This window comes from Rhinolophus ferrumequinum, chromosome 15 (assembly GCF_004115265.2).
Source record: "Rhinolophus ferrumequinum isolate MPI-CBG mRhiFer1 chromosome 15, mRhiFer1_v1.p, whole genome shotgun sequence".
Taxonomy (NCBI): domain Eukaryota; kingdom Metazoa; phylum Chordata; class Mammalia; order Chiroptera; family Rhinolophidae; genus Rhinolophus; species Rhinolophus ferrumequinum.
Window position 1 is genome coordinate 30,430,888 of NC_046298.1, and position 22,298 is coordinate 30,453,185.

At 52.6% G+C, this 22,298-nt stretch overlaps 1 protein-coding gene across 4 annotated transcripts in view; it reads left to right on the top strand.

Annotated features, from left to right (window-relative positions):
* The first annotated feature begins 219 nt into the window (after window positions 1-219).
* GSE1 (Gse1 coiled-coil protein) overlaps window positions 220-22,298 on the top strand; it is a 417,816-nt gene continuing 395,737 nt past the window's right edge. For 2 of the 4 annotated variants that reach the window (XM_033128281.1, XM_033128279.1), the window contains exon 1: window positions 641-2,521. In XM_033128281.1, coding sequence (XP_032984172.1) covers window positions 1,103-2,521 — 1,419 coding nt within the window. In that variant the 5' untranslated portion in view covers window positions 641-1,102. Of the gene's footprint in view, window positions 2,522-22,298 lie in introns of all 4 variants that reach the window. The other 2 variants (XM_033128278.1, XM_033128280.1) reach the window with 2 other exon arrangements.

Sequence of the window (22,298 nt, forward strand, 5' to 3'; positions counted from 1 at the left end):
GCCGCTGCGTTCCGGGCGGGCTGGGCGCGGCGCCGCCGGGGGCTGGGCGGGCCGGGGGCGGGGGGGCGCCACTGCGAGCGGCCGAGCTCCCGCGCCCGCGCCGGCCGCGGGCCGCCAAACTTTGCGGCGCGCACACATGCTGCAAGTTGGGCGCGGCGGCGGCGGCGCGGGCGGGCGCTGAGGGCGGCGCGGGGCGGCCATGAGCGGGCGGCCGGTCTCCCGCAAGCAGCGGCTCATGGCCGCCGTGGGCGAGCGGGCGGCGGGCGGCGGCGGCGCGCCGCTCTCTTGCTTCATCTGCGGCGGCGGCATCGGGCGCGGCAAGGAGCTAAAGCTGCAGGTGAAGCAGCCGGCGGTGGCGGCGGGCGCTGGGGCCCCGACGCAGCCCTTCTTCCCGTTCCTGCAGCAGCAGGAGCCGGCGCCCGGCGCGCGCGAGCTGTCCCCGGCCGACGGCTGCGTGCTGGTGTGCGCCGTGTGCCGCTGCTTCTTGGGCGAGCAGTGGGCCGCCTTCGAGCGCGCCCGCACGCCGGTGGACAAGCGCATGTACTGGCTTAAGCGGCCCCATCAGTGCGACGCGGGCGCGGGCGGCCGCCGCGGGGGCGCCGGGGCCCCCCGCGAGTGGAACGTTGCCTACGCGCTGGGCGGCGCGGCCGACGACGACGACGACGACGACGGTGGCGGCAGCGGCCCGGGGCCCCGCGCGGCCGCCGGGGAGCCTCGAGATTCGGAGCTGTCGGAGCTGTCGGACACCGACCCCCTCTCAGAGCCCGACCCGGCTCCGCGAGACGCCGCCAGTCCCCGCCAGGACGGGGCTCCAGCAGCGCGGGCCACCCCGGGCCCGGGGCCTCGTGGGGGCCGCTGCCAGGAGTGGAGGCCGGCGCCGGTACCCCCTCCAGGACAGGGCGCCAAGACCCCCGCGCAAGGGGACGTGGAGGAGGAGGGGGTCCCCTCGAAGCTCCACGTGGACGGGGAGCCCAAGACTGGCATTAGACGCAGGAGGAAGGGCGCTGGGAGGCACTGGGTCCCTGAGGCCCGGGCCAGTGTCCTGAGGGGCATTCAGGACCCTTGGCAAGGCCCTTCGGTCCCAGTGGCCCCTGCAGATGGCATGAAAGGAGCCCCTTCAGGCAGGGCTGCCAAGACTCCTGAGAGCAGGCGGCTGGGAGAGTCCTGCGGGGGCTACTGCCTGTCTGAGGACAGTGACATCAACATCACCAGTGAGGAAGAGGACCGCAAAGAGCAGCCTCTCCCGCGCCCCTGTGGCCCCAAAGAGAAGGAGAACGGCGGCGGTGGCCGCGTTCCCTGGGCTCCCCCGGAGAGCCGGGCTGCACCGCCAGAGGGCCTTTGCTGCTACATCTGCGGGTCGGCGCTGTCCCTGGCCTCACAGCACCAGATCCACGTGCAGAAGCAGGAGAAGCTGGCCCAGGCTCCCTTCTTTCCCTTCCTGTGGCTGCACAGCCCGCCCCCGGGGGCACAGCCCATCAGTGAGGGCGGAAGCACCCTGGTGTGCCCCTGCTGCTTCTCCTCCCTCATGCAGCAGTGGCAAAGCTTTGAGCTGGCCAGCGTGCCAGTCCTGCAGCGACTGTACGTTGTACCTCTGAATAGCCACGCCCCTGGCATGGCCTCCAAGGGCAGGAGGCTCCCAAGGGAAGAGGGCGCACCCGTTGGGACCCTGCCAGAGGCCTGCTACCTCTGTGGGGAGGACTGCACCCAGGACGCCCGGGCAGTGGCCTCCAGGATCCTCAATGGCAACGCTAGGGGCACCATGCATTTCCCCTTCCTCAGCCTCCTGCCCTGTCCCCCCAATGCCCGGGGCCCCAACAAGCGCTGTGAGGTCCGAAGCTGCCCCAAGTGCTTCAGTGTCCTGGAGGATGTTTGGGCCCTGTACCGGGCTTGCCAGAACGAGGAGCTCATCACCTCTGTGCAGGGCTTCCTGGGCAGGTACCACCAGGCCTTCCCTGCCTCAGACCCTTCTCTTTCCGAGCCGCCCGCGTTGGCCCAGGGCAGCTTGGCATCTGTCTGCTATATCTGCGGGGCTGAGCTGGGCCCTGGGAAGGAGTTCCAGCTCAATGTGAACCCCTCCAGCCGCTTGGGTGAGAAAGAACCCTTCTTCCCCTTTCTCACTGTTTACCCACCTGCCCCGCGCGCCCGGCCTGCCGACTCCACTGGCCTGGTGGCCACCTGTGTGCTTTGCTACCATGACCTGCTGGGCCAGTGGCTGCAGCATGAGGCCCGCAGCACCCACCACGCTGTCAGCGCGTGGTCTCGGCAGTACCAAGTGGACACATTCGTGTGCTTCTTCTGCCAGCAGGAGAGGAAGCGGTGTCTTGGCCTGAAGGCTGTGCGGGTGGCCCGGCTGCCCTTGTTTCTCTACACTCTGCGAGTGAGTCACAGCCTGCTGGTGGATGATGGGCGGCAGCTGATCATCGGCGCCTGTGTGGAGTGTGGGACCCTGGTATGTGCTGGCCAAGGGCTCACCCGTCCGGGACCCATGGGCTGGAGCTCCCCGGTGGCAGCAGCAATAAAGGTAAGCAGCGGTTCTTATCCTCTGAAATCCGCGCAGGGAAAGAAGAGATGTTTTCTGTTCCTCTGCCAGGAGGAGTTTGCACTGATTCTGTGTGGTGTGTTCCAGCAGAAGGTGCCCTCCTTGGGTGACCAGGCTGGCTCTTGGTATTGGCCTGGCTGGGCTCTGAGGCAGGTAGCAGGTCAGAGGAGTTGAGGGCCAGGAGTAGTCTTGTGGAAGAATAGGGTACTGCTCAAAACAGCAGGCATGGGCCTGAACTTGAGTGTGTTTGCAGCAGAATCTATCAAACAGAGGAAGTTCGGGGCATGTCTGTCATCCGCCAGATAACACTGGTAATTAGTCCAGCCACGCAGGTCACCGAAAGGTCTCCACACTTACCCGGTTTGAAACACATCAGAGGTGGAAGTTCCTCTCCACTCTAGTTCCCTGGCAGCTTAGCTTGTCGAGAGTTTTCCACCCAAGCTCACACTTTTCCTTTGAGACTCTGGTTGCTTAACAGCAGACAGAAACTGATTTCTAGACGTAGGGGTTTGGGGCCCAAAGGGACAGTGGCCTAAACAGACCACGCCCCCCTTTCCCCGTGGGAAGAGCCTTTCTTCTCTGCAAGTCAGCTGTGTACGAGGAGGTGGGAGGTGCTTGCCCTGTTTATAAGACGCCTGCCTTCACGCTGCTTGCTGGGAAGGAGCTAGACGGGGCTCAGTTAATTTCAAATCTGGCTTTGCAAAGGCCGAAGCGGGAGCTTCCCCGGTGGATCCGGGAAGTAGACATCTGTGAGTTACGATCACCATCACGGCCACTGGGGCTGTGAATCCTGATTTCCACCAAAGACAGACCGGCTTGTTTTAATCAGACGCCTGTAGCAGTTGCCACTGGCAAGGAGCAGGCAGAGGGACGCGGGAATGGGGAAGGCTGTCTCCGGCCTGTTCAGGAATGGTTGTTACGTCTATCTGGACGGTTTCCGGTCCTGCCTCCCATGTGTCCACGTGCGTGCATGTGTGTGGTGGTGACATCTATGAAGTGGACCCTGCCCTGAATTTGCCCGCCTCCCCTCACGTGGACAGCCCCATGCCTCCATGCTCTGCCCAGGACTCCTTCTCTGCTGATGTCACTTCTGACTTTAGAGCTGTCTTTGGAGGCTTTGATGTGATAGCCTCTCGTTTTAAACAGAGAAGCACGTCACCTCTCCTTTGCGGTGGGTGGCCGATCTGCGGCGCCTGCTGCTGGGAACCTGAAGAATTGCAGTTTAGGAGTAGGACAGACCCAGGTTCCAATCCTGCCCTTTCTCTCCGTAACCGAGTGCCTGTGAGTCCGTTTCTTACCCTCACTGAGATCATTTCCTTGGCCGAGAAGTGGGAATATATATTGCCCACCTAATTTAATGGTGAAAATTAAATCAATCAGAGATTTAAAGGCTCAGAAAGTCAAGTGCTTGGCACCTCTGGGGACCCTGCTGTCCACCTGACGTGTTGGGGTGGTTTTCCCTAGGATGTAGGTGAACCCTCTGCAAGGCTTCCAGTTTCCATGCAGGGTGCGGATTTGAAGCTTGGCAGCAGTGCGTCCCGGGGTAGTCAAAGTACTGTCTGTGGGCGTGTTTCCTGCAGAACATCCAAACTATGCTGAGTTTTCTCGTGTTGATTTGCTCACTCATCGGGGTTGATGAGATGCCAGCTGTGGGCCTCCGCTGATAGGAGCTCCAGGAAACAAAAGAAGCTGCCGTTCCCAGTCTGGCTGCGGTGGGAGCTGAGGGTAGCCCGGGGTGGACGCACATGCAAGCTGGTGTCTGTCCAGAAGGGGTCAGCATGAGTTTGGGAAGGCTCAATGTCAGACCGTTCCTAAAGCAAGTTATTTCATTTGGTCCTTACCACGGTCCTTTGAGGACTCACGATTCCCATTTTGCAGATGAGTAACCTGAAACTCAGAGAAGTCAGATGACTGTGGTGATTATTACACAGCCAGTAGGTGGCAGAGGGGGGGTTCTTGAACCCCGGTCTTCTGACACCTATGTTCTATCCCGTTGGATGGAGTGGGGTAAAGCAGGAGAAAAGGCACAGAGGCAAGGAGGGGCCGTGCAGCCTGTGATGTGCAGGAGTGCCTGTGGGGTTGGGGGAATGAAGGGGAAGGAAGGTTGGGGTGACTGGAAGTCTTGAAATCAGGAAAAGGGGGTCAGGTTTAGGGGAGCAATAAAAAGTTCTCGAAAGAAGGCTTGAAACTGGCCAGGAAGAGATCCACCCAGGGCCGGGCCCGTAGCTGCAATCTCGGTGGGTGATGAGGTCACTGGGCCTGTGCATAGTACAGGTAGCAAAGCGGGTCTCAGGCTGGATGAGAGAAAGAGAGGCATAGACCCCACTTGTAAGAGCACCTGACTGAGGGTCAATAGATACCAGAAATGCAGTCTCTGCCTTTCCTCCCTCCCACTCATTCAGCAAATATTTATGGAGCGCCTACTCTGAGCCAGGCGCTATTCCAGACACTGAAAATCTGGTTGAAAGCACAGAGCCTTCAGTGTCAGGGGGAGGGGGACAAAGAATCAACAAAGAATACAACTTCCTGCAGAGCTGTAAACAAAGCAGGAGGAGGGTAGACCCAGTGCCAGGCTGGACACGGGAATAAGAGCGCATGGTTACAGGAGCTGGAAGCAACGTGAAGGGATTTTGCAGGCAGGAATGTCAGGGGTAAAGCAGCCAAGCCACCTGGGAAGGTACAGAGCCCCGCCACAACCCCCCACCCCCGCTTTCCTATGCCAGCTCTTGAGTCCTTGATTCTCACGTACATATTCTATATCTCTCTTTGGTGTGTGGTTTGAGGATTTGGGTGGGAGTGGATGGGGCCTTGGAAGCTGGGTGCAGGTGAACGACTTAGCTTGGATGGCATGTTCCAAAACCTCATCTATACCACCTCCTATAATGCCTCAGCTGTTTCCTGTTAAGCATTCATTCGTTAGTGAATCAACTTTAAACAGTATGAAAGAAAATGTGAAAGGGAGGGGTGAGTGCAGGGGAGAGGAAAAAGAAGGAAAGTGTCGTCGGTGCCTTCTCTTTGGGTGTGCTTGTGGTTTTTCTCTCCAGCTGGACTCCTTGCCCCCTGGAGAGCACCCTGCCCTGTAGCCAGCAAGTCTCTGAGCTGGGTGAAGGCTGGCCAGGGGAGGTTGCAGCCCACTCTTTCAGGAGCCTGCCATCCCTTTCCTGAGAACGAATTCTATCACATATGAAGCTCTGTGATGCCACAGAAAGAACCTGGGTTGGGCTTCAGACCAGACCTGGCTTCAGCCTTCATTCTGCTGGGAGCTAGCTGTGTGGCCTTGGGCCATTCTTGCCCTCTCTGAGCCTCAGGTGCTGCAACTGAGCAGTGGAGATGCTCATCCTCTGGAAGGTTTGTGACATCGGCAGCTGGTATGCAAGAGGGGTACAGGATACATCCATTCCTTTCTCCCTCCCTGAGGTACTGGTGATGACTCACTGGGTGCTTTCTTGTCACCCTCAGACTTTGATGTTGCAGCCCCTGGTCCCCACCTTTCTGCTGAGGGTAGGGAACAGTTGTCCCTCTCTTCAGAGCTAGGAGGCATGGCTGGACAGGCTGCTGGAGATGGCACTGGGGACATAATGATGATGATGAGGCCTGTGTAGGATGCTTGCCATGTTCCAGGCTGTGCCACATGCTTCACCTGTATTCTCACTTACTGACTCCTCACCACAACTTTGTTTAGGGAGGTGACATATCTCCATTTCACAGAGGACAAAGCAAACTTAGAGAGGTCAAGTAATTTGCCCAAGGTCACTCAGCTGGTAACAACAAGACCAGCATTAGACCCAGCAGTCCAGTTCTGAAATCTGTGCCCCAACCTCTACTCTGTCTGTGTCCGCTCTAGGGCTTCCAGCACTGATGGTGGCTGTGCCCTGGAGGGGGGATAGGCCATCATTTTCCCTGTGCGTACCTGCCCCCACCCCAAAGCAGCTGAGAGGCAGGAGTTATTTGCAAGGACCAGAGGCCTCAAGAAGCCCCCACTGGCTGGCTCTCTGTCCCATTTCTCTGCCCTTTGTCTTTGCTAACCCCAGCATTACTCATGTGTTCAGATTTCAGCCCCGACCTCTTTCTGATGCTGGGAGCGGCCTGCTCCGTCCAAGATGGGTCGGCTGCATGATCGATTTGCTTTCCTTGCAAGCCAGTTGGCGGGCAGGCTGCCCTTCCCTCTTCCAGCTCTGTCCGGGGAGCCTTCTGGGTAATGGAGCATGCAGCTGTTTACCTAACCGCACCCTGGCCCCTCACTATGGGGACGCCTGGCCGAGCCCCCCAGCGCAGCCTCCCAGCCCAGAACAGGTGTTGTTGCCGCGGTGCCTTTCTTTTCTCGGCACTGACATCTGAGGCCTGCAGAGAGCGTCTGTCATCACTCGCTTGTCAGGCCCGGCACGCACATCTGTTTCCCGTGTTTCCTGGCTATCTGCACCCACATGGCTCCCTGCTCTTCAGGGAGGGCCTGGCAGCCCCTCCTGTCCAGGTCCAGCCTGGTGGGGCACCTAGGCAAAGCAGTTGATCAGATGGGGGAACCTTCTGGAAAGTGCTGGAGGAGGCTTCCCTGCTGGGCTGACACTGGCACCTTCTCCCTGGGAGCAGCTGGGAAGTGACTGGGCTTTGGGTCTTTCTCAAGCTCCAGCCACCTCCTCCGAGGGGAAGTCTGTGCTTTGCCTGGTGGGTTGAGAGCCATCTGCTCAGAGAAGTAAACTTTCCAGATGCCCCTTGTCCTAAACCTGGAGGCGATTGGAGACAACTGGGAAAGAGGAAGTGGAGACAAAAGGTCTTCAAAACTCAGCCTTCCCTGCAAGCAGGGGAGGGAAGGGGTAAAGTTGGAGGGGTGGTTGTCTTTGGCGAGGCCCAGAGTCTGCAAAGCTTTCTGGCTTCTTTTCTGCTTACATCTCCTGGATCTCACCCTTGAGAGGTTAACTCTGTTTTGAGTGTTTTTGGAGGGTGTGTAGGTTCAGGGCAAGTTTGCCTTGTTTGCACATTTTCTTGGCTGGGGAAGAGCCCATGTTTGGAATTCAGGTCCATCCTCTGCCCTAGGTCCATATTTCCGTGGAGACAGTGGAGAGGGATGGTACTTCTGCTCCCCAAGGAGAGCATTTCAGAACTTGGCTTCCCAAATGGGGACTGATGGAAGCAGTTGTGGAAGGAGCTTCTAACAGGGTGGCCACCGCTCAATTTCCCCATCTGTCAAAATGAAAGGTCTGGGCTTCAGGGGTCACAGGTGGTTTGCATTACCCACTTGAAGCCTAACCAACTGGTGGCACTGTGTTGAGAAGGATGCTGAGGTTGTGTCTGGACTTGCTGGGAAAAGATCTAGTGATTTATTGGCCGCCCCTTCTGTGGAGTTGGAAATGGAAGGGGTCTACTTGGGGTCTAAGTTTTTTTTATTTTACTTTTTTCCCCCAGCTTTGAGGGGTAATTGCGGTCTAATTGTGGTATAATTGTGACATAATTTTTTTTTTAATTAAAATGTATTGGTGACAATTGTTAGTAAAGTTACATAGATTTCAGGTGTACAATTCTGTATTATATCATCTATATGTCACATTGTGTGTTCACCACCCAGAGTCAGTTCTCCTTCCATCACCATATATTTGATCCCCCTTACCCTCATCTACTACCCCCCACCACTCCTTACCCTCTGGTAACCACTAAACTAGTGTCTGTGTCTGTGAGTTTTTGTTTCTTCATTTGTTTGTCTTGTTCTTTTGTTGTTTTCAGTTTTATATCCCGCGTATCAGTGAATTCACATGGTTCTCTGCTTTTTGTCTGACTTATTTTGCTTAGCATTATAATCTCAAGATCCATCTATGTTGTCGTAAATGGCACTATTTCATCTTTTTTTATGGCAAAATAGTATTCCATTGTGTATATATACCAGTGACATGACATTTTGTATATTTAAGGTGTAGGACTTGTTGATTTGATACACTTATATGTTGCAAAATGATTACCACCATAGCCTTAGCTCTCTTAGCTACCATTTCTTTTTTATGGTGAGAACATTTAAGATCTACTCTCTTGGCAACATTCAAGGATATAATACAGTATTATTAGCTATAATCACCATGCTGTAACTCAGATTCTTAAACATGTTAATCTTATAACCAGAAGTTTGTACACTTTGTCCGATATCTCCCCATTTCATGAGGTCTGGATTTTAAATTCCGTATAGGATGCCGGAGCCCCGAACCACCATGATATTTTGTCTGATGGAAGATGGTAACATGTTAGGGTAAGAAAAACCATACAGATCATCGTTTTTCAGGTGACACTACACCAGAAGGACCAACAAGCCCACAACCTAATGCAACTTTGGCTGGTTTATTTTTTCAGTAACACCAGCTAATTATACGAGTATGTATACGTTTTGAAAGAAATTTTGGCAGTCCTGTGTCAGGGACGCAGCTGCAGTTCTGCCTTCTATCGCTGCTCAAGCTTCTACACTTGTCCAGTGCTGCTCTCAAGAAATGTAAGCACACATTCTGCCCTTTAGCTCAACAAACGTTTACGTGTATGTGTACTGTTCACCAAGTGCTCTAGGAGCACCTGGCAGTCTAAGAACATGGTGTAAAATCAGGTAGGCTCGGCCTTTGGGTGCTGGCAGGGAATTGGGGGTGAAGGGACCTGGCTGTAGCCATGCAGTATGTTGAGTTCTATGCTGGGGTCTGCTGGGAACCCACAGGAAGATGGGAAATGGGTATGTTCAGGGAAGGCTTCCTGGAGGGGGTGACATCTAAACTGAGTCCTAAAGACTGAAAAGGACTCAGGTCTACGTGAGAGTCATGTGCTCCTGGCAGAGGAGCATGTGCAGAGGCCCAGACGTGGGAACTATAATTGCCAAAAAAACCTTAAATAGTTCTGCTTGCAGTGGGAAGAAAGGATGGGGCAGGAGGGTTTGGCAGTGTTTGGAATCCCTGGACATGCATTTGATTCTACTTGAATCAATCTGCATTTAAAAATACCAATGACTGGACCCTACCCCAACCTGTTAAATCAGAATCTGTGAGGGATGGCCCTGGTGGCACTGGTATTTTAAAGCTTCCAGAAGATTCCAGCACTGGAGTGAGAACTGCTGATAGAGGTAAGTTCAGCCCAGGAGCTTGGGACTTTTTATCTTGAAGGCATGGCAGTCACTAAAAGGATTCTGTTCATGTGTTCCGTCTGTCTTTATTAAGCACCTCCTTTGTCCCAGGCACTGTTCTGGGCATCAGGAAGCAGACTGCTTGCAGGGAGGGGCAGTGATGGAGTGGCTGGGAGAGAAGGGTAGGGTGAGGGCTGCCGCGTGAGCAGTGAGGAGGATCTGGGCAGGGGCCTGAGGTGGGACCATGGAAGAGTGGGGAAGCTGAGGGGCCAGAGGGCGGCCAGGCAACGATCACCATCCTCTAGTGCCAGAACACTTCCATCACTCCTGAAAGAACCTTGTACCCATTCCATTAGCAATCTTTACCCATCCCCCACCCCCAGCCCCTGGCAACCAATAATCTCCTTTCTGTTTCTGTGGATTTGCCTATTCTGAGCCTCTCATATAAATGGAATCATATGGGTCTTTTGCATCTGGCAGCTTTCACCCTGGTGTTTTTAAGGTGCAACCATGTGGTAGCAAGTGTGTCCATATTTTACCCCTTTCTATGGCTGAATAATATTCCACTGTATGGACAGACTCCATGTTGTTTATCATTCCTCAGTTGATGGACATCTGGGTTGTTTCCAGCTTCTGGCTGTGGTGAATAATGCTGCTGCGGACATGTGTGTGCAGGCGTCTGTGTGAACATGTGTGGTTATTTCTCTCGGGTGGACACCTGGAGTGGAATTGCTGGGTCATCTGGTAACTCCGTTTAATTCTCTGAGTTCTGCTTTCTCATGGTCGTGGTGGTGGTGGGGTTAAGCAGGCAAACAACATGACATAGGTTTAAAAACTTCCATTTGTGACTCCTTGAAGTCTTGTTCCACTTCACTGACCACAGTCGTGCCTCCTGTTTTAGGTCTCAAGGCATCAGATTTGTGTCCGATAATGGGCTGCTTGGCTCCTCCCTGGGATGCAGGGAGCTCTGTTAAGAATTGAGAACGGGTTGCACTTGCTTTAGAAGCTTTGCTTTGCTCCAGTAGCGGCCCCGGGAATCAGAAGCCTCGGATTCTGGCCCCAGCACTCACAGCCGCCTTGGGTAAGACCCTCCACCTGGCTGGGTCTGATTTTCCCCTCTGTAAAATGGGAGCAGAGGATGGACGAGTCGCTGAGCCCCTTGTCTCCGTGTGGCTGTCCAGTTCTAACCATGTTGTCTTTCTGCACCTATTTGTTGGCGGGAGTCGGGGGAGGCCCCTGAGGTCCGGGGTCAGCAGCTCTCGGGTTCCCTGCCCCAGCATGGGCCACCCCGGCCACTTGCTTTTGTTTTCTGCTGCCTGGCCTGTTTGGTGTGGATCCTTGTATGAAATCAATTTCTGGATTGGGTTTCCTTCCAGAGGTGCCAGCAACCTCAAATGAATGATACAAAGGTCCCAGTTGGTATTTGGCTCCGTGGAGCCAGGGTAGGCATGCTGGGACACTGGGCGGGAGCAGCCACCTCTTAGGCCTACTGTGTCCTTCGGGCAGGCTGCGGGGCGAGAGTGAAGTGGGAGAGGAAGAATTCGGGGTCCAAGAGAGACCCTCTCAAAGATCAGAGCCCCCAGCGGCCATGTTGCCCTGCCCACCAATTAGTGTCATTTATGGGGCACAGCTGGTGACAAGGAAGGGCGTTTAGGTTCTAGCCACCCACCTGGCCCCGATGAAGACACAGTGAGATCTAAGGAGAGGATGACAGGACAATGGCAGTAACACCGTGTCGATAGCATTCCCTGTGTGCCAGCTGCTGTTCTGCCAGCTGCTGTTCTAAGAGCTTCCCCTATACTACCTTTTGTAACCTTCCACCAGTTTTACGAGGTAGGTTTTCCTATTTTATGGATGTGGAAATTGAGGAACAGAGAGAGGAAGTCCGTTGCCCCCCAAAGTCACACAGCTAGGAAGTACAGGAGCTGGGATTCTAACTAGGCTGTCTGGCTCCTGCGCCCGCGCTCCTCCCAGATGTGATGCAAAGATGTAGCCCCATGGGGGATAAAGGTCGGCTCAGTGGGAAAGGGCTGAGGGCCCCCGTCAGGATCCGGCCTGGGGTCGCAGGCAGCCCATGTTTGGATGGGCGTCGAGGCTGACTGGAGGAGTCATCAATGGGGGTTCAGTAAATAGGTAGGATTTAAATAAGTGGTGACTATGGAGAAGGCCTCCCTTTCCAGAATTTATATTTTTAAACGTGTCTTTATTTTATTCTCTAACTGTATTGCTTGGATGTTCCCTGTCAATTGATTGTATTATAGGAACCAGTTCAATGTGTTAGTTCTTTTCAGATTGTATTTACAGTGTACATTTAAAAACCATATGTGGTTCACAAGCTTAGAGCAGGGGAGAGATGGGCCACGTCAGGGTCAGCTCACCCCCGCCCTGTGGGTCCTGCTGACCCTCTTGACCTTCCCACAGCTGCTCACTGAGTGTCCACCATCCCCAGGATGCCTGTGGGTCTAGTCACTGGCTCCACTCTGCCACCAGCCAACTAGGTGACCTTGGGTAAGACACCAACCCCCCTGGCTGCCCCTTCCTTCTCTGACCATGGAGGGTGGGGTGAGCTGCCCTGTGGCTAGGTGGCATCAGTCCCATTTTTCAGATGAGGAGGCCACGTGAACCTGAGAGTTTTGAATCAAGTGACTAGCAGTAAGGGCAGAGCTGGGATGTGAGAGAACAGGGTGGTCTAACACTAGGGCCGTGGCTGTCCCCCTGCCTGGGGTTAAGTGGAACTTACAGGACATGATGGGGGACTGACAGGGGTCTGGCTTCATCTGGCCCTGCCTGGTTTAGCCACACAAGGAGGCTGCGTTGGGCCTCTGCACCAACTTCCAGAAAGGGACTCACAGGAGGGAGGGTCAGGGTATTGACACACTGCAGCGGTGTTTTATAAGCCTTCCCAGACCCGTAAACCCCCATCTCCTGGCTTCTAGACGAGGGGATTCGCAAACAGGGATGAAGAGGCTTGTGTGGCTTCTGACTGGCCCTGGAGGGATGGAGGCAGGTTGGAGGCAGGCATGGCCTTCCAGACTCCCAGACACGGCAGGGCCGGACCAAGGGGGCATAGAGAAGTTCTGGTGCCCACAGCATGGTGGCCATTCCAAGCCCAGGGAGGCCGCAGGAGCCTGAGGATGTGCCTTTCACTTGGCTTCAGTGCCAGTTCTTTAATCCTGATTCCTGAGTGGCTAGGTGCCCTTTTCCCTGGGTGCCCAGAGGGTCTTTCTCATCGCCACGCACTGTTCTTTCTCTTGTGCGATCGTGTGACGTCCGGGGGCTGCTGAGTAAGGGAGGCTGGAATGTGCCGAGGGCAGCTGTGTGCTGGTGTCACCGGGCTGTGGGCTCCTGGGCAGGGCTTTCTGCACCGAGGACCAAGTGGCGGGACACCACGGGTTGCCTAGGCCTGCAGAAAGAAGCTGGGCCTGGGGGCCAGGCCAGTGGGCACAGGGTGCACGGTGCCCCTGCAGCGGTCTGGGCCTGCGTCTTGCTGGGCTTGTGGTCGTGGGCCATGCCAGTCTGGAAACAAAGCCCACATTTCCCTCCGATGTAGCCGCTGAGGGTTTGCCAGAAGACCTGCTCTTCCCCAGCCGAGCACAAAAAATGGCCACTTGACTCATTGCCCTCGGCCCTGTCCAGACTGGGGTGGCAGAGTGTTGACCATCCCCCAGGGATTTGTCTTTCCACTGTCTTGAGCTCTGTGTGTGAACAGGAGCCTTGGTTGGTGGCCTCGTCGTCCTCACCCCCCTGCCTTCGTTCTCTTCCTGAAACTTGGTGTTTTCTTTCCTCTTCAAATGTGTAGAGGCTGGTGGCCTGGTGTTATGAGCTCCCACGAGGTTTGATTGCTGATTCCTTCCCATGAATGGTTGAAACCTGGACCATGCTCACCTGTTACCTGTCACTCGCTAGGTGACAGGGATGAACAGAGCCTTTCTCTTGGGCTTACGGGCTGGCTTCAGGGCGGGTTCAGAGGAGGAAGGCACACAGACGATAGGGCGTTACTAGAGGCTGTGTGAATCGGAGGGACAGGGGGTTCTCCAGGGCTGCTCCCCCCACGTCATCTCCTCACCTTATGCACTGATATGTCCCCTACACCCTCAGACACTAACCTTCTCTCTCACACACATGTTCACACCTTTTCACTCTTATATCCCACTCCCCCTCGTGGCACACGCACTGCGCACACCCTTTCATCCTCCCCCACGTGCACACTCACACGTGTGTGCGTGCTCTTACATGTACACACACACAAACCTGTACCACATTTGCTGTGGAAGGCTGTTAAAATCTACCACAGTTGGATTTGTCTTTTTGTCCCTTTAAGTTGGTCAATTTCTGCTTCATGACTTTGGAGGCTCCTGCCCATCTGATTGTTTTTTTTTCCTGATGGATTGGCCCTGTCATCACAATGCTATAGCCTTCTGTCTCTGGTAATATCTTGAAGTTGATTCTATCTGAAGTATCCCCATCCGCAAATCAAAGCCCCTGAGGTTCAGAGAGGGAACGTGACTGGCCCACGGCCACACAGCAGTCGGTGTCCGGAGTAGGAGCCACCCTTGTCCCAAAGCTCCACCCCACCAGCTGCTTTGGGGCGGTGGGTTTGAGAGAAGCCCCTTCCTGGTAAGTTTCTGGGTGCCTGCATTTTGATGTCATGATGGTTAAGGCAGCCAGAGCTGTGTCCTGGCCCGCCCTCCGCAGAGAGGACCCCCCAGGAGCCCAGCATCTGGCCTGCAGCCTGCGGGAGCCCAGCTGAGCGTGCTTGGAACACCCTGTGGAAACTTCTCGCCAAACTCTGCTCTGGAACTGCTGGCCCTCCCCAACCATTTGGTGAGATTGTTGTGAGTGTGTTGGGCGGACCTTCCCAGGTTTCACATGTAGAAAGAATGTATCCGGGTGGCAGGAGAAATGTCCCCCTCGTTGGCTTCTCTGGTGTGCGTAGGCCTTTTGGAGCTTGTGCCAAATCCACTTCCTGGTGGCTTCGTCCCCAGCTAGAACCACAGCCGGGAGCTTCTGGGGGCTCCACACTGGCACAGGCTGCCTGCCAGTGGTCCGAGTCATCCTGGCCAGTTCCCCAGGCCTGGAGGAGAGCTGCCTCTGTCTTCCTGGGGCATTCTGGGAAATCCCGGGCTCTGCAGGGAGCCTGGGGGAGGGGTGTTACCTAGGAGACATTTGTTGGGGGAATTGACAGAGAGGGGGCCTCTTTGCCAAGAGCTGTAAGTAGGGGCCATAAGCGAGGATGATGGGTTGGTCCATCCAGCAGAGTTTCCCTAAGCCCCAGCTACGCACTAGATGCTACGGAACGAGAGAGGAGAGAGGAGTGATGCACAGAGCTAAGGTCCATATTTGTGCCAGGCAGAAAGTGTGAATGCTGTTCTTTATCCAATCCTGGGCACCGTCCATTGTAAAGCTTATCATTGTTTTACCTACACTAGAAGAAACGCTGCCCATGAAACCGACAGTCCACCCATTGTAAGGGTCATCCTGATTTCAGAGAGGTGAAAAGGTAAAACAGTCTGGGTCTTCAAATCAATGCAACACACAAAATGCAATGGTAAGCACGATGACGACGATGATGATAAGGAAATAGCAGTGACCCCTGCCACGCATTTAGGGCTTGCAGGACATTATCTTACCCTGCGAATAAGACTCTGACAAGTGAACAAGCAAAGTTGGCACCCGTCTTTCCCACTGGGCCTTTTGGCGTGACTCTGCAGTGACTCAACAAGGTCAGTCCCACAGAGCCTGGATTGGGCCAGACTTGGAGTTGATGCAGCGACCCAGCCACGCTTGGTGCTATTGAGGGAAGAGTCGCCCTTGAGTGCCTCTTGCCTCTGTCATCTCCAGGTTCAGTGCAGGGTAGCAGGGAGCAACCCAGCTGACGGGCTGGCCGAGGACTCTGGGCCCCCAGGGGCATGATGGGATCCCTCGTGATTCTGGCTGCAGTGGCAGCGGGGCTTTAATCAGGCAGAACAAGGCACCAGCAGAAGCTGGCAACTGCGCAGCTTAAGGGCTCTGGCTGGTGGGAGGGGCAGGAGCAGGGCCAGGCAGTAACCCCCCACTTCTCTCCCACCTTGCTAAGGGCCACTTCAGGTTGGACCAAGGTCCTAGGGACTGTCAGGGCACCTGCCGCTGGGCTGAGAAGCCTGCAACCATAGCAGCCTTCCTGCTCTGGGAAGAGAGTAAAACAAGGACCTCAAATCCTTGCTTCCCAGAGTTACCCCATCCTGAAGTGCCTCTCCTCTCAATTTCGTCTGACTCTCCCAGCCTCTGTACAAAAGGGGTGATGTAGGCACTTTGTCACCCTTTGATGTGGACAGGGAAACCAGGACTCTGGGGAGAGCATGCTGTCTGCTCTCGATGGGCAGACGGGGTGGTTCAACTTACGGCATTCTGAAGTCAGACCTCACCAGCCTTCCCTGCCCCCCGTGTGGGCCTCGGCACATCACGTCACCTCTCTGAGCATCAGGCTCCTCCTCCATTCCCAGGGACAATCTTAGGACCTCCTGCCTGGGGACTCCAAGCAGCTGAAGCCCCTAGGAAAGGGCCTGGCAAGCAGTCGAGACTCCAGGCTGTGGTTGCTGGGGGCAGAGGAAGGAGGGAGAGTGTGAGGAATCGAGGCGCTACTCACAGCCTGGCCTCCAGGGCCCTGGAATGAACATGCCCTGGGCCCCTCACCCTCAGGAAGCCCCACCCATGAGCCCGCCATCAGAGCCATCTGTGTCATATAGCAGGAGCTCCTGCTTAATCTCCCATGACCTCGGGAGTCCAAGAGGAGACAGTGTGGAGGGTGGGCAATGTGGAAATAGCTTGCGGCACCTGGGACCTGAGCTCCCCCATTCCTTCTCTAGGCACCCACATCCATCTGAGAGGTGCAGCGGGCATTCAAGCAGATGGTGCCTCATATGATTTCTGACCCTGAGAAAAACCACATTGGCATTTGGTGACAGCAGGAATGTGCCACCTGGCTACTTATCTGTTTGTCTGTGTGTGGGGCCTGTTTCCTCATCTGTATGTGGGAATTCCTGTGCTGTGTGTCTCACAGGGCTGGGTATATAGAACGTGCTCAATAAACGTTGGCTGTTGTTGTTTTTGCTATTTGTCATTTAGCTGCCTCTCCAGTCTTCATCATTCTGGAAGGATGACCCACTGAACCTCAAAAACACAGGCATCTGGACCCCATTAGTGTGATGAGATGAACCAGGAGGGGCCGCCTTTGGGATCAGGCCTGGGCACGAGGGACACTCTAGAGTCAGGAGTTGAGGGAGTTGGCAGAGGCCCACCATTCTCAGTGTAGTACCTCCATTCTCACATCCACATTTCCTAACCTCCAAACTCAATGCAAAATCTGGTGCATACCCATAGCTTTTATCGGACTTTCAAAAGGGTTGTGTGGCCCCCAAAAGGTAAGGAGCCATTGTTACAGGTACACTTATCTGCACACACACTCATAGTGCTACACACGTGAGCCGACTCACCATTCCTTGAAACCACCACACTTGTTCCTGTCATCCTGTCGTAACACGTGCTCTTTCTTCCACTTTTCTGCCTATTTTCCCACACCAGGAAGCCACCTCTTAACTGCTGCCAGCTGAAGTCTCTCCCTCTCCTGGTTGTCTTAAACACTTGTCTGTGTGCACCTTTTTCACACTTGGGAATAATTTATCACTTTATTATAGGTGGTCACATGTTGTCTTCTGATTGCCTCACTTGTCTAAGTCCTGTCTCTCCAGATAGATAGAAAAAATTAGCTAACATTGGATGTTTACCTTTGACCACGCCCCCGGTTTTACTTTTGTGCGTTGTGCACAGTGATTTCTTGCCAGCCATGGGAGTCCTAAAGAGCACCATGGTTGGGAAAACTGCAGCTGGCAAGATCAAAGTCTCAGACAAAATAGGAGGTTAGGAAAAAGAAAACAATAAAGAAAGCATTAAGCATATGTCCTTAAAAAGCCACTGTGACTAAAACTTCTAAGTGACATCATTGCCAAAACAAACCAGCTTCATGCACACATTGAAAAACCTGCACCAGGAAACCAGGTGGTAACCTTTTCCTGAATTCACTTTTTCAGTGGATGGGAAACTTGGCTGTCATCTTGTGCTGAGAGAGAATTCTGCCATGAGGTTGATTTCTTCTTGAGTCAGTTTTGGTGATTTACGTTTTTCAAGGAATTGACACGTTTCGTCTAGTTAGTTAATTGACATAAATTCTTTATAATATTCCCTCATTCCCTTCAAATGTCTGTAGGTTCTGTAGTGATGTTCTCTCTTTCCTTTGTGATAGTGGTAATTGGTGCCCGTTCTCATTTTTTCCTTGATCCATCTAGTAGGTAGAGGTTTATCAATTTTATTGTTCTCTTGAAAGGTGTATATTTAAGAGATTGTGCCTCTTTAAAGTTTTTTTAACCAGTCCTTTTCTGCTTGAAATGTAATGTCTTTTGCACTTGCAGCCTCTCGGGCTCTATTTTTCCAAGCGTAGATGAAATGTTTGTGAAACTACTATGCCTTTTCCAAGGTATTCATGCCTACGGGCACATCTCCACACCTGATCTCTCTCTGTGTTGAGCCAGTGGAGGTTAAAGTGATTTCTTTCTATCAACCTGTCCTTGTGACCTCCATGGGTCAAGGTGGTGTATCCTTTTGCTTGAGGGGACTTTTTCAAACCCTGCATAAGTAAGAAACATAAGTAAGAAAGATATTAGACTTAAATGTTTTTTAATGTAGGAGAGAAAATTGCATTTTTCCGGAACCACAGATTGTGAAGGATTGCTGGTTCTGTTATTTGGAATGTATGCATCCAGTAATACTATGTTTCACTTCTTGTTATGCAAAGTATTCACTGTTTAAAATATTTGTGTCCTCCTACGCTTTTGCTACAAAGTATATTTTATCTGTAACCTTGATTGAAACTATTGTTTCTCTTGTCTTTGCATTTAGGACCAATCTCAGAGTGTCTCTTTAGAATCTTAGAACTGGAAGGACACTTAATGATCCTTGAGTCCAAACCCCCTACTTTATCAAAGAAGACTCCAAGGCCCAGGAAGGGGAAGGAAGGACTTTCCCATGAGCGCAGAGCATGTTTGTGCCTGAGGCAGAATGCCAGTGCCCTGGGACATGTTTACTTCATCAGCCAAGGCTATTCCTCTGTTGACAGATAGCTTGATATTTTTGCATTAGCAATTTGAGGGGCCATGGAAGGCCAGCCCCAGCTGCTGAGCCCATGTGGGATCCCCAGCTCCAGGGACAAAGTGGAGGCTCATGAAGGGAAGGCCGGATGGTGAATAGCATCCTTCTGTGAATACACTGTGAATCCACCCCTCCATCCCCAGGGCCACCTTGCGTCCTCAGAGCCATGGGAAATTTCTTCTGGGTGAGTTGCATTCTTTTCTAAAAAATAAAAAAGTTTAATAGCAGCTTTATTGAGAGAGAATTTGCATATCATACCATTTACCCTCTTAAAGTGTATAAATCAGTGGCTTTTAGTATATTCATAAAACTGTACAATCATTATCACTAATGATAGAACATTTTTATCACCCCAAAAGAAACCCCATTATCTCCTCCCCGCATCCCTGACAACACCAATCTTTCTGTCTCTGGATTTGCCTGTTCTGGACATTTTATATGAGGGGAATCCTACCATGTGTGGTCTTTTGTGTCTGGCGTCTTTGCTGTCAAGAGTGTGTCAGTGCTTCATTTCTTTTCATGGCTGAATAATATTCCATTATATGTATATGCTGCATTTTGTCTATCCATTGATCCATCGATGGATATTTGGGTTTCCACCTTTTGGCTATAGCAAATAACACTGCTAGGAACATCCCTGTACAGGTTTTTGTGTAAATGTGTTACTTTTTCTCTTAGATACCTAGGAATGGAATTGCTAGGTCATATCATAACTCTAGGTTTAAGAAGCTGTCAGATGGTTTTCAAAGAGGCTGCGAAGGTTTACGTTCCCAGCAGCAATGTGTGGGGATTCCTGTGTGTGATTTGCTTTTATTTTGAAACTTATAATTATTGTTTTCCTGGACCCTAAAGTTATGTAAATCTTTAAGTCATTATTATGAGGAGCCACTGTTCTTTTTTGTTTCTTTTTTTTTGGGGGGGAGCAGTCTTATAGACTCTACTCATTTTCAAAGTTCTTAGGTGAATTTTCTTCCCACTTCCTTCAGTGAAGTCGTCTGTAACACCGTTAGTCTTTTTTCAAAAAAATTTAAATAAATTTATACCCCCTTTACCTTTTTCTTCCACCCCTCACCAAAAGCTGATGTGATTTGCTTTTAAATGAGGAGCAAAGCAAGTGGGCAGGTTATATTTATTTATATAACTACAACAGTGTACATTCAATAAATATTATAGTTCCTTTCCATTCTTGAGCCTTCGTATCAAAAGATGATTTTAATACTTTTTTTTTTCATTTTAAAGGTGACGAAGCCCAGCTCCCACACTTCCTGTGTGGTCATGGGCAAGTAACTTAACCTCTCTGTGTCTCAGTTTCTTCATCTGTAAAATATTTGTGATTGTATCTGCCTGAAAGAGGGGTAGATACAGTGAGTTAATGCATGTAAAGTGTTTAGCATAATCTCTGGCAGTTAGTAAGCCCCATATAAGGGCTAGCTATTATATTTATTATGATTATATTATCGTTGTCTGGATTTGAGGATGTACAGAGGAATAAAGGAGCAATCCACCCCCGACCAGCCTCACAACTCAGAGGCAGCTACTGTTGACACTGTCGTGTTTCCTCCCAGGCATTTTCAATGTATTCTTTTTACCAAGTTGAGATGAAACGCTATGTACGTTGTGCATCTCTCTCTATTCATTTCATTCAGCATAAACATTTCCCGGAGTTGTTGTAAACATAATTTTTTTTCTTAAAGATTTTATTGGGGAAGGGGAACAGGACTTTATTGGGTAACAGTGTGTACTTCCAGGACTTTTTTCTCCAAGTCAAGTTGTTGTTCTTTCAATCTTAGTTGTGGAGGGTGCCGTTCAGCTTCAAATTGTTGTCCTTTCAGTCTTAGTTGTGGAGGGCGCAGCTCAGCTCCAGGTCCAGTGGCCGTTGCTAGTTGCAGGGGGCGCAGCCCACCATCCCTTGCAGGAGTCGAACCGGCAACCTTGTGGTTGAGAGGATTCACTCCAACCAAATGGGCCATCCGGGAGGCAGCTCAGCTCAAGGTGCCGGGTTCAATCTTAGTTGCAGGGGGCGCTGCCCACCATCCCTTGCGGGACTCGAGGAGTTGAACCGGCAACCTTGTGGTTGAGAGCCCACTGGCCCATGTGGGAATCGAACCGGCAGCCTTCGGAGTTAGGAGCACGGATCTCCAACTGCCTGAGCCACCGGGCCGGCCCTGGCAAACATAATTTTAATGTCTGTGTGATAGACTTCCATATAGAAGGACCTTAACTTCCCCTCCCCCCTGCACCGCCCCTCCAAGAGTCACCATTTAGGTAGACCAGAGCTGTTTCTGCAACGTATTTCAGGCAATGCTCTATAAGCTTCTTGGCTTGAGAAGATGTCCCTGTCCACGTGACAAACAGGCCTTGGGGTGGGTGTGGTGTGGTAGCCTGGAAGGACTCAGGCCCCCAATGCAGTTTCTGGAGCTTGTGGGCATGGGTGGGAACATGCAAAGGGAGACGGCCCGGAAAGGGAAAGGCTGTGGCACCAAGGGATCAAGGGCAGCTTACTGAACAGGTTTGAATCTTTCCCTGAAGTCTATCATGTTCCATGTCAAACATTTAGACAGTAGCGATAAAAAAAAAAAAGAAGTAATAAAAATTACCCATAATTCCACAACTCAGCCGCCAGCTTCTTTTTCTACGTGCGTGTTTCTGCGTACACACAGTATCGTAAGCAGGGGCGTACTGTACCTTGTTTTAACGAGTCTTTTTTACCTGGGATATCATGAATACCTTTCAGAGGGGCTAAGACTGTGTGGACGGTGGAGCAGGACTCTTGAGTTCAAATCTGGGTTCTGCCCTTTACTAGCTGTGTGTTCTTGAGCCAGTTACTTCACATCTCTGTGCTGTAATTTTCTATCTGTAAAGTGGGGCTAATAGGAGTATTTCCATCCTAAGGTTGTTGTTAAGGTTAGACAAATTAGAATGTGTTAGACCAGAGTGCTAGTTGTTGTCCTGTACGTAGTCGTGTCGCTCAGCATCCTTCGGAGAAGGGGTTTTATTACGTAGTGAGCCCTGGCCATCTGTTGTTGGGTCTTCACAGATGTGGGTGGCTCAGCGATAAGCCTTGAACCTCATCTACCCCTTGGTTACCTCCACTCTGGGCTTGTCCCCCCACTTTGGCTCTTCTTGAGGGACCTCCTGGACTGCCCTGGCCTTGCCCCATCAGCAGTGGGGAGCCTGGGGGGGCTTCCTGGCCTCCTCACTCGCCATGCAGCCAGAGGGCTGTGAGACCAGGAGGAGGATTTTCTTTGGCAGCCTCTGAGTGGCTTCCCTGGGCCACTGCAGGAAGGGACTCGGGCAGGAGGGGAGCAGGCCCAGGGTGGAGGTGGCCTGTCTCACACCTGGGCCTCTGCTGGAAGCCACCTCAGCCCTTTTGGGAAAGAGGTGGGATGTGAATAAATGCTTTCATAAACAAGAGTGAACCCTATTCTTGGTTCTGCCGGCAGCGTGCCTGCTTCCCACCTGGCTTCTGGCTGACTGAGGCAGAGGCTGTAGGGAAGGACG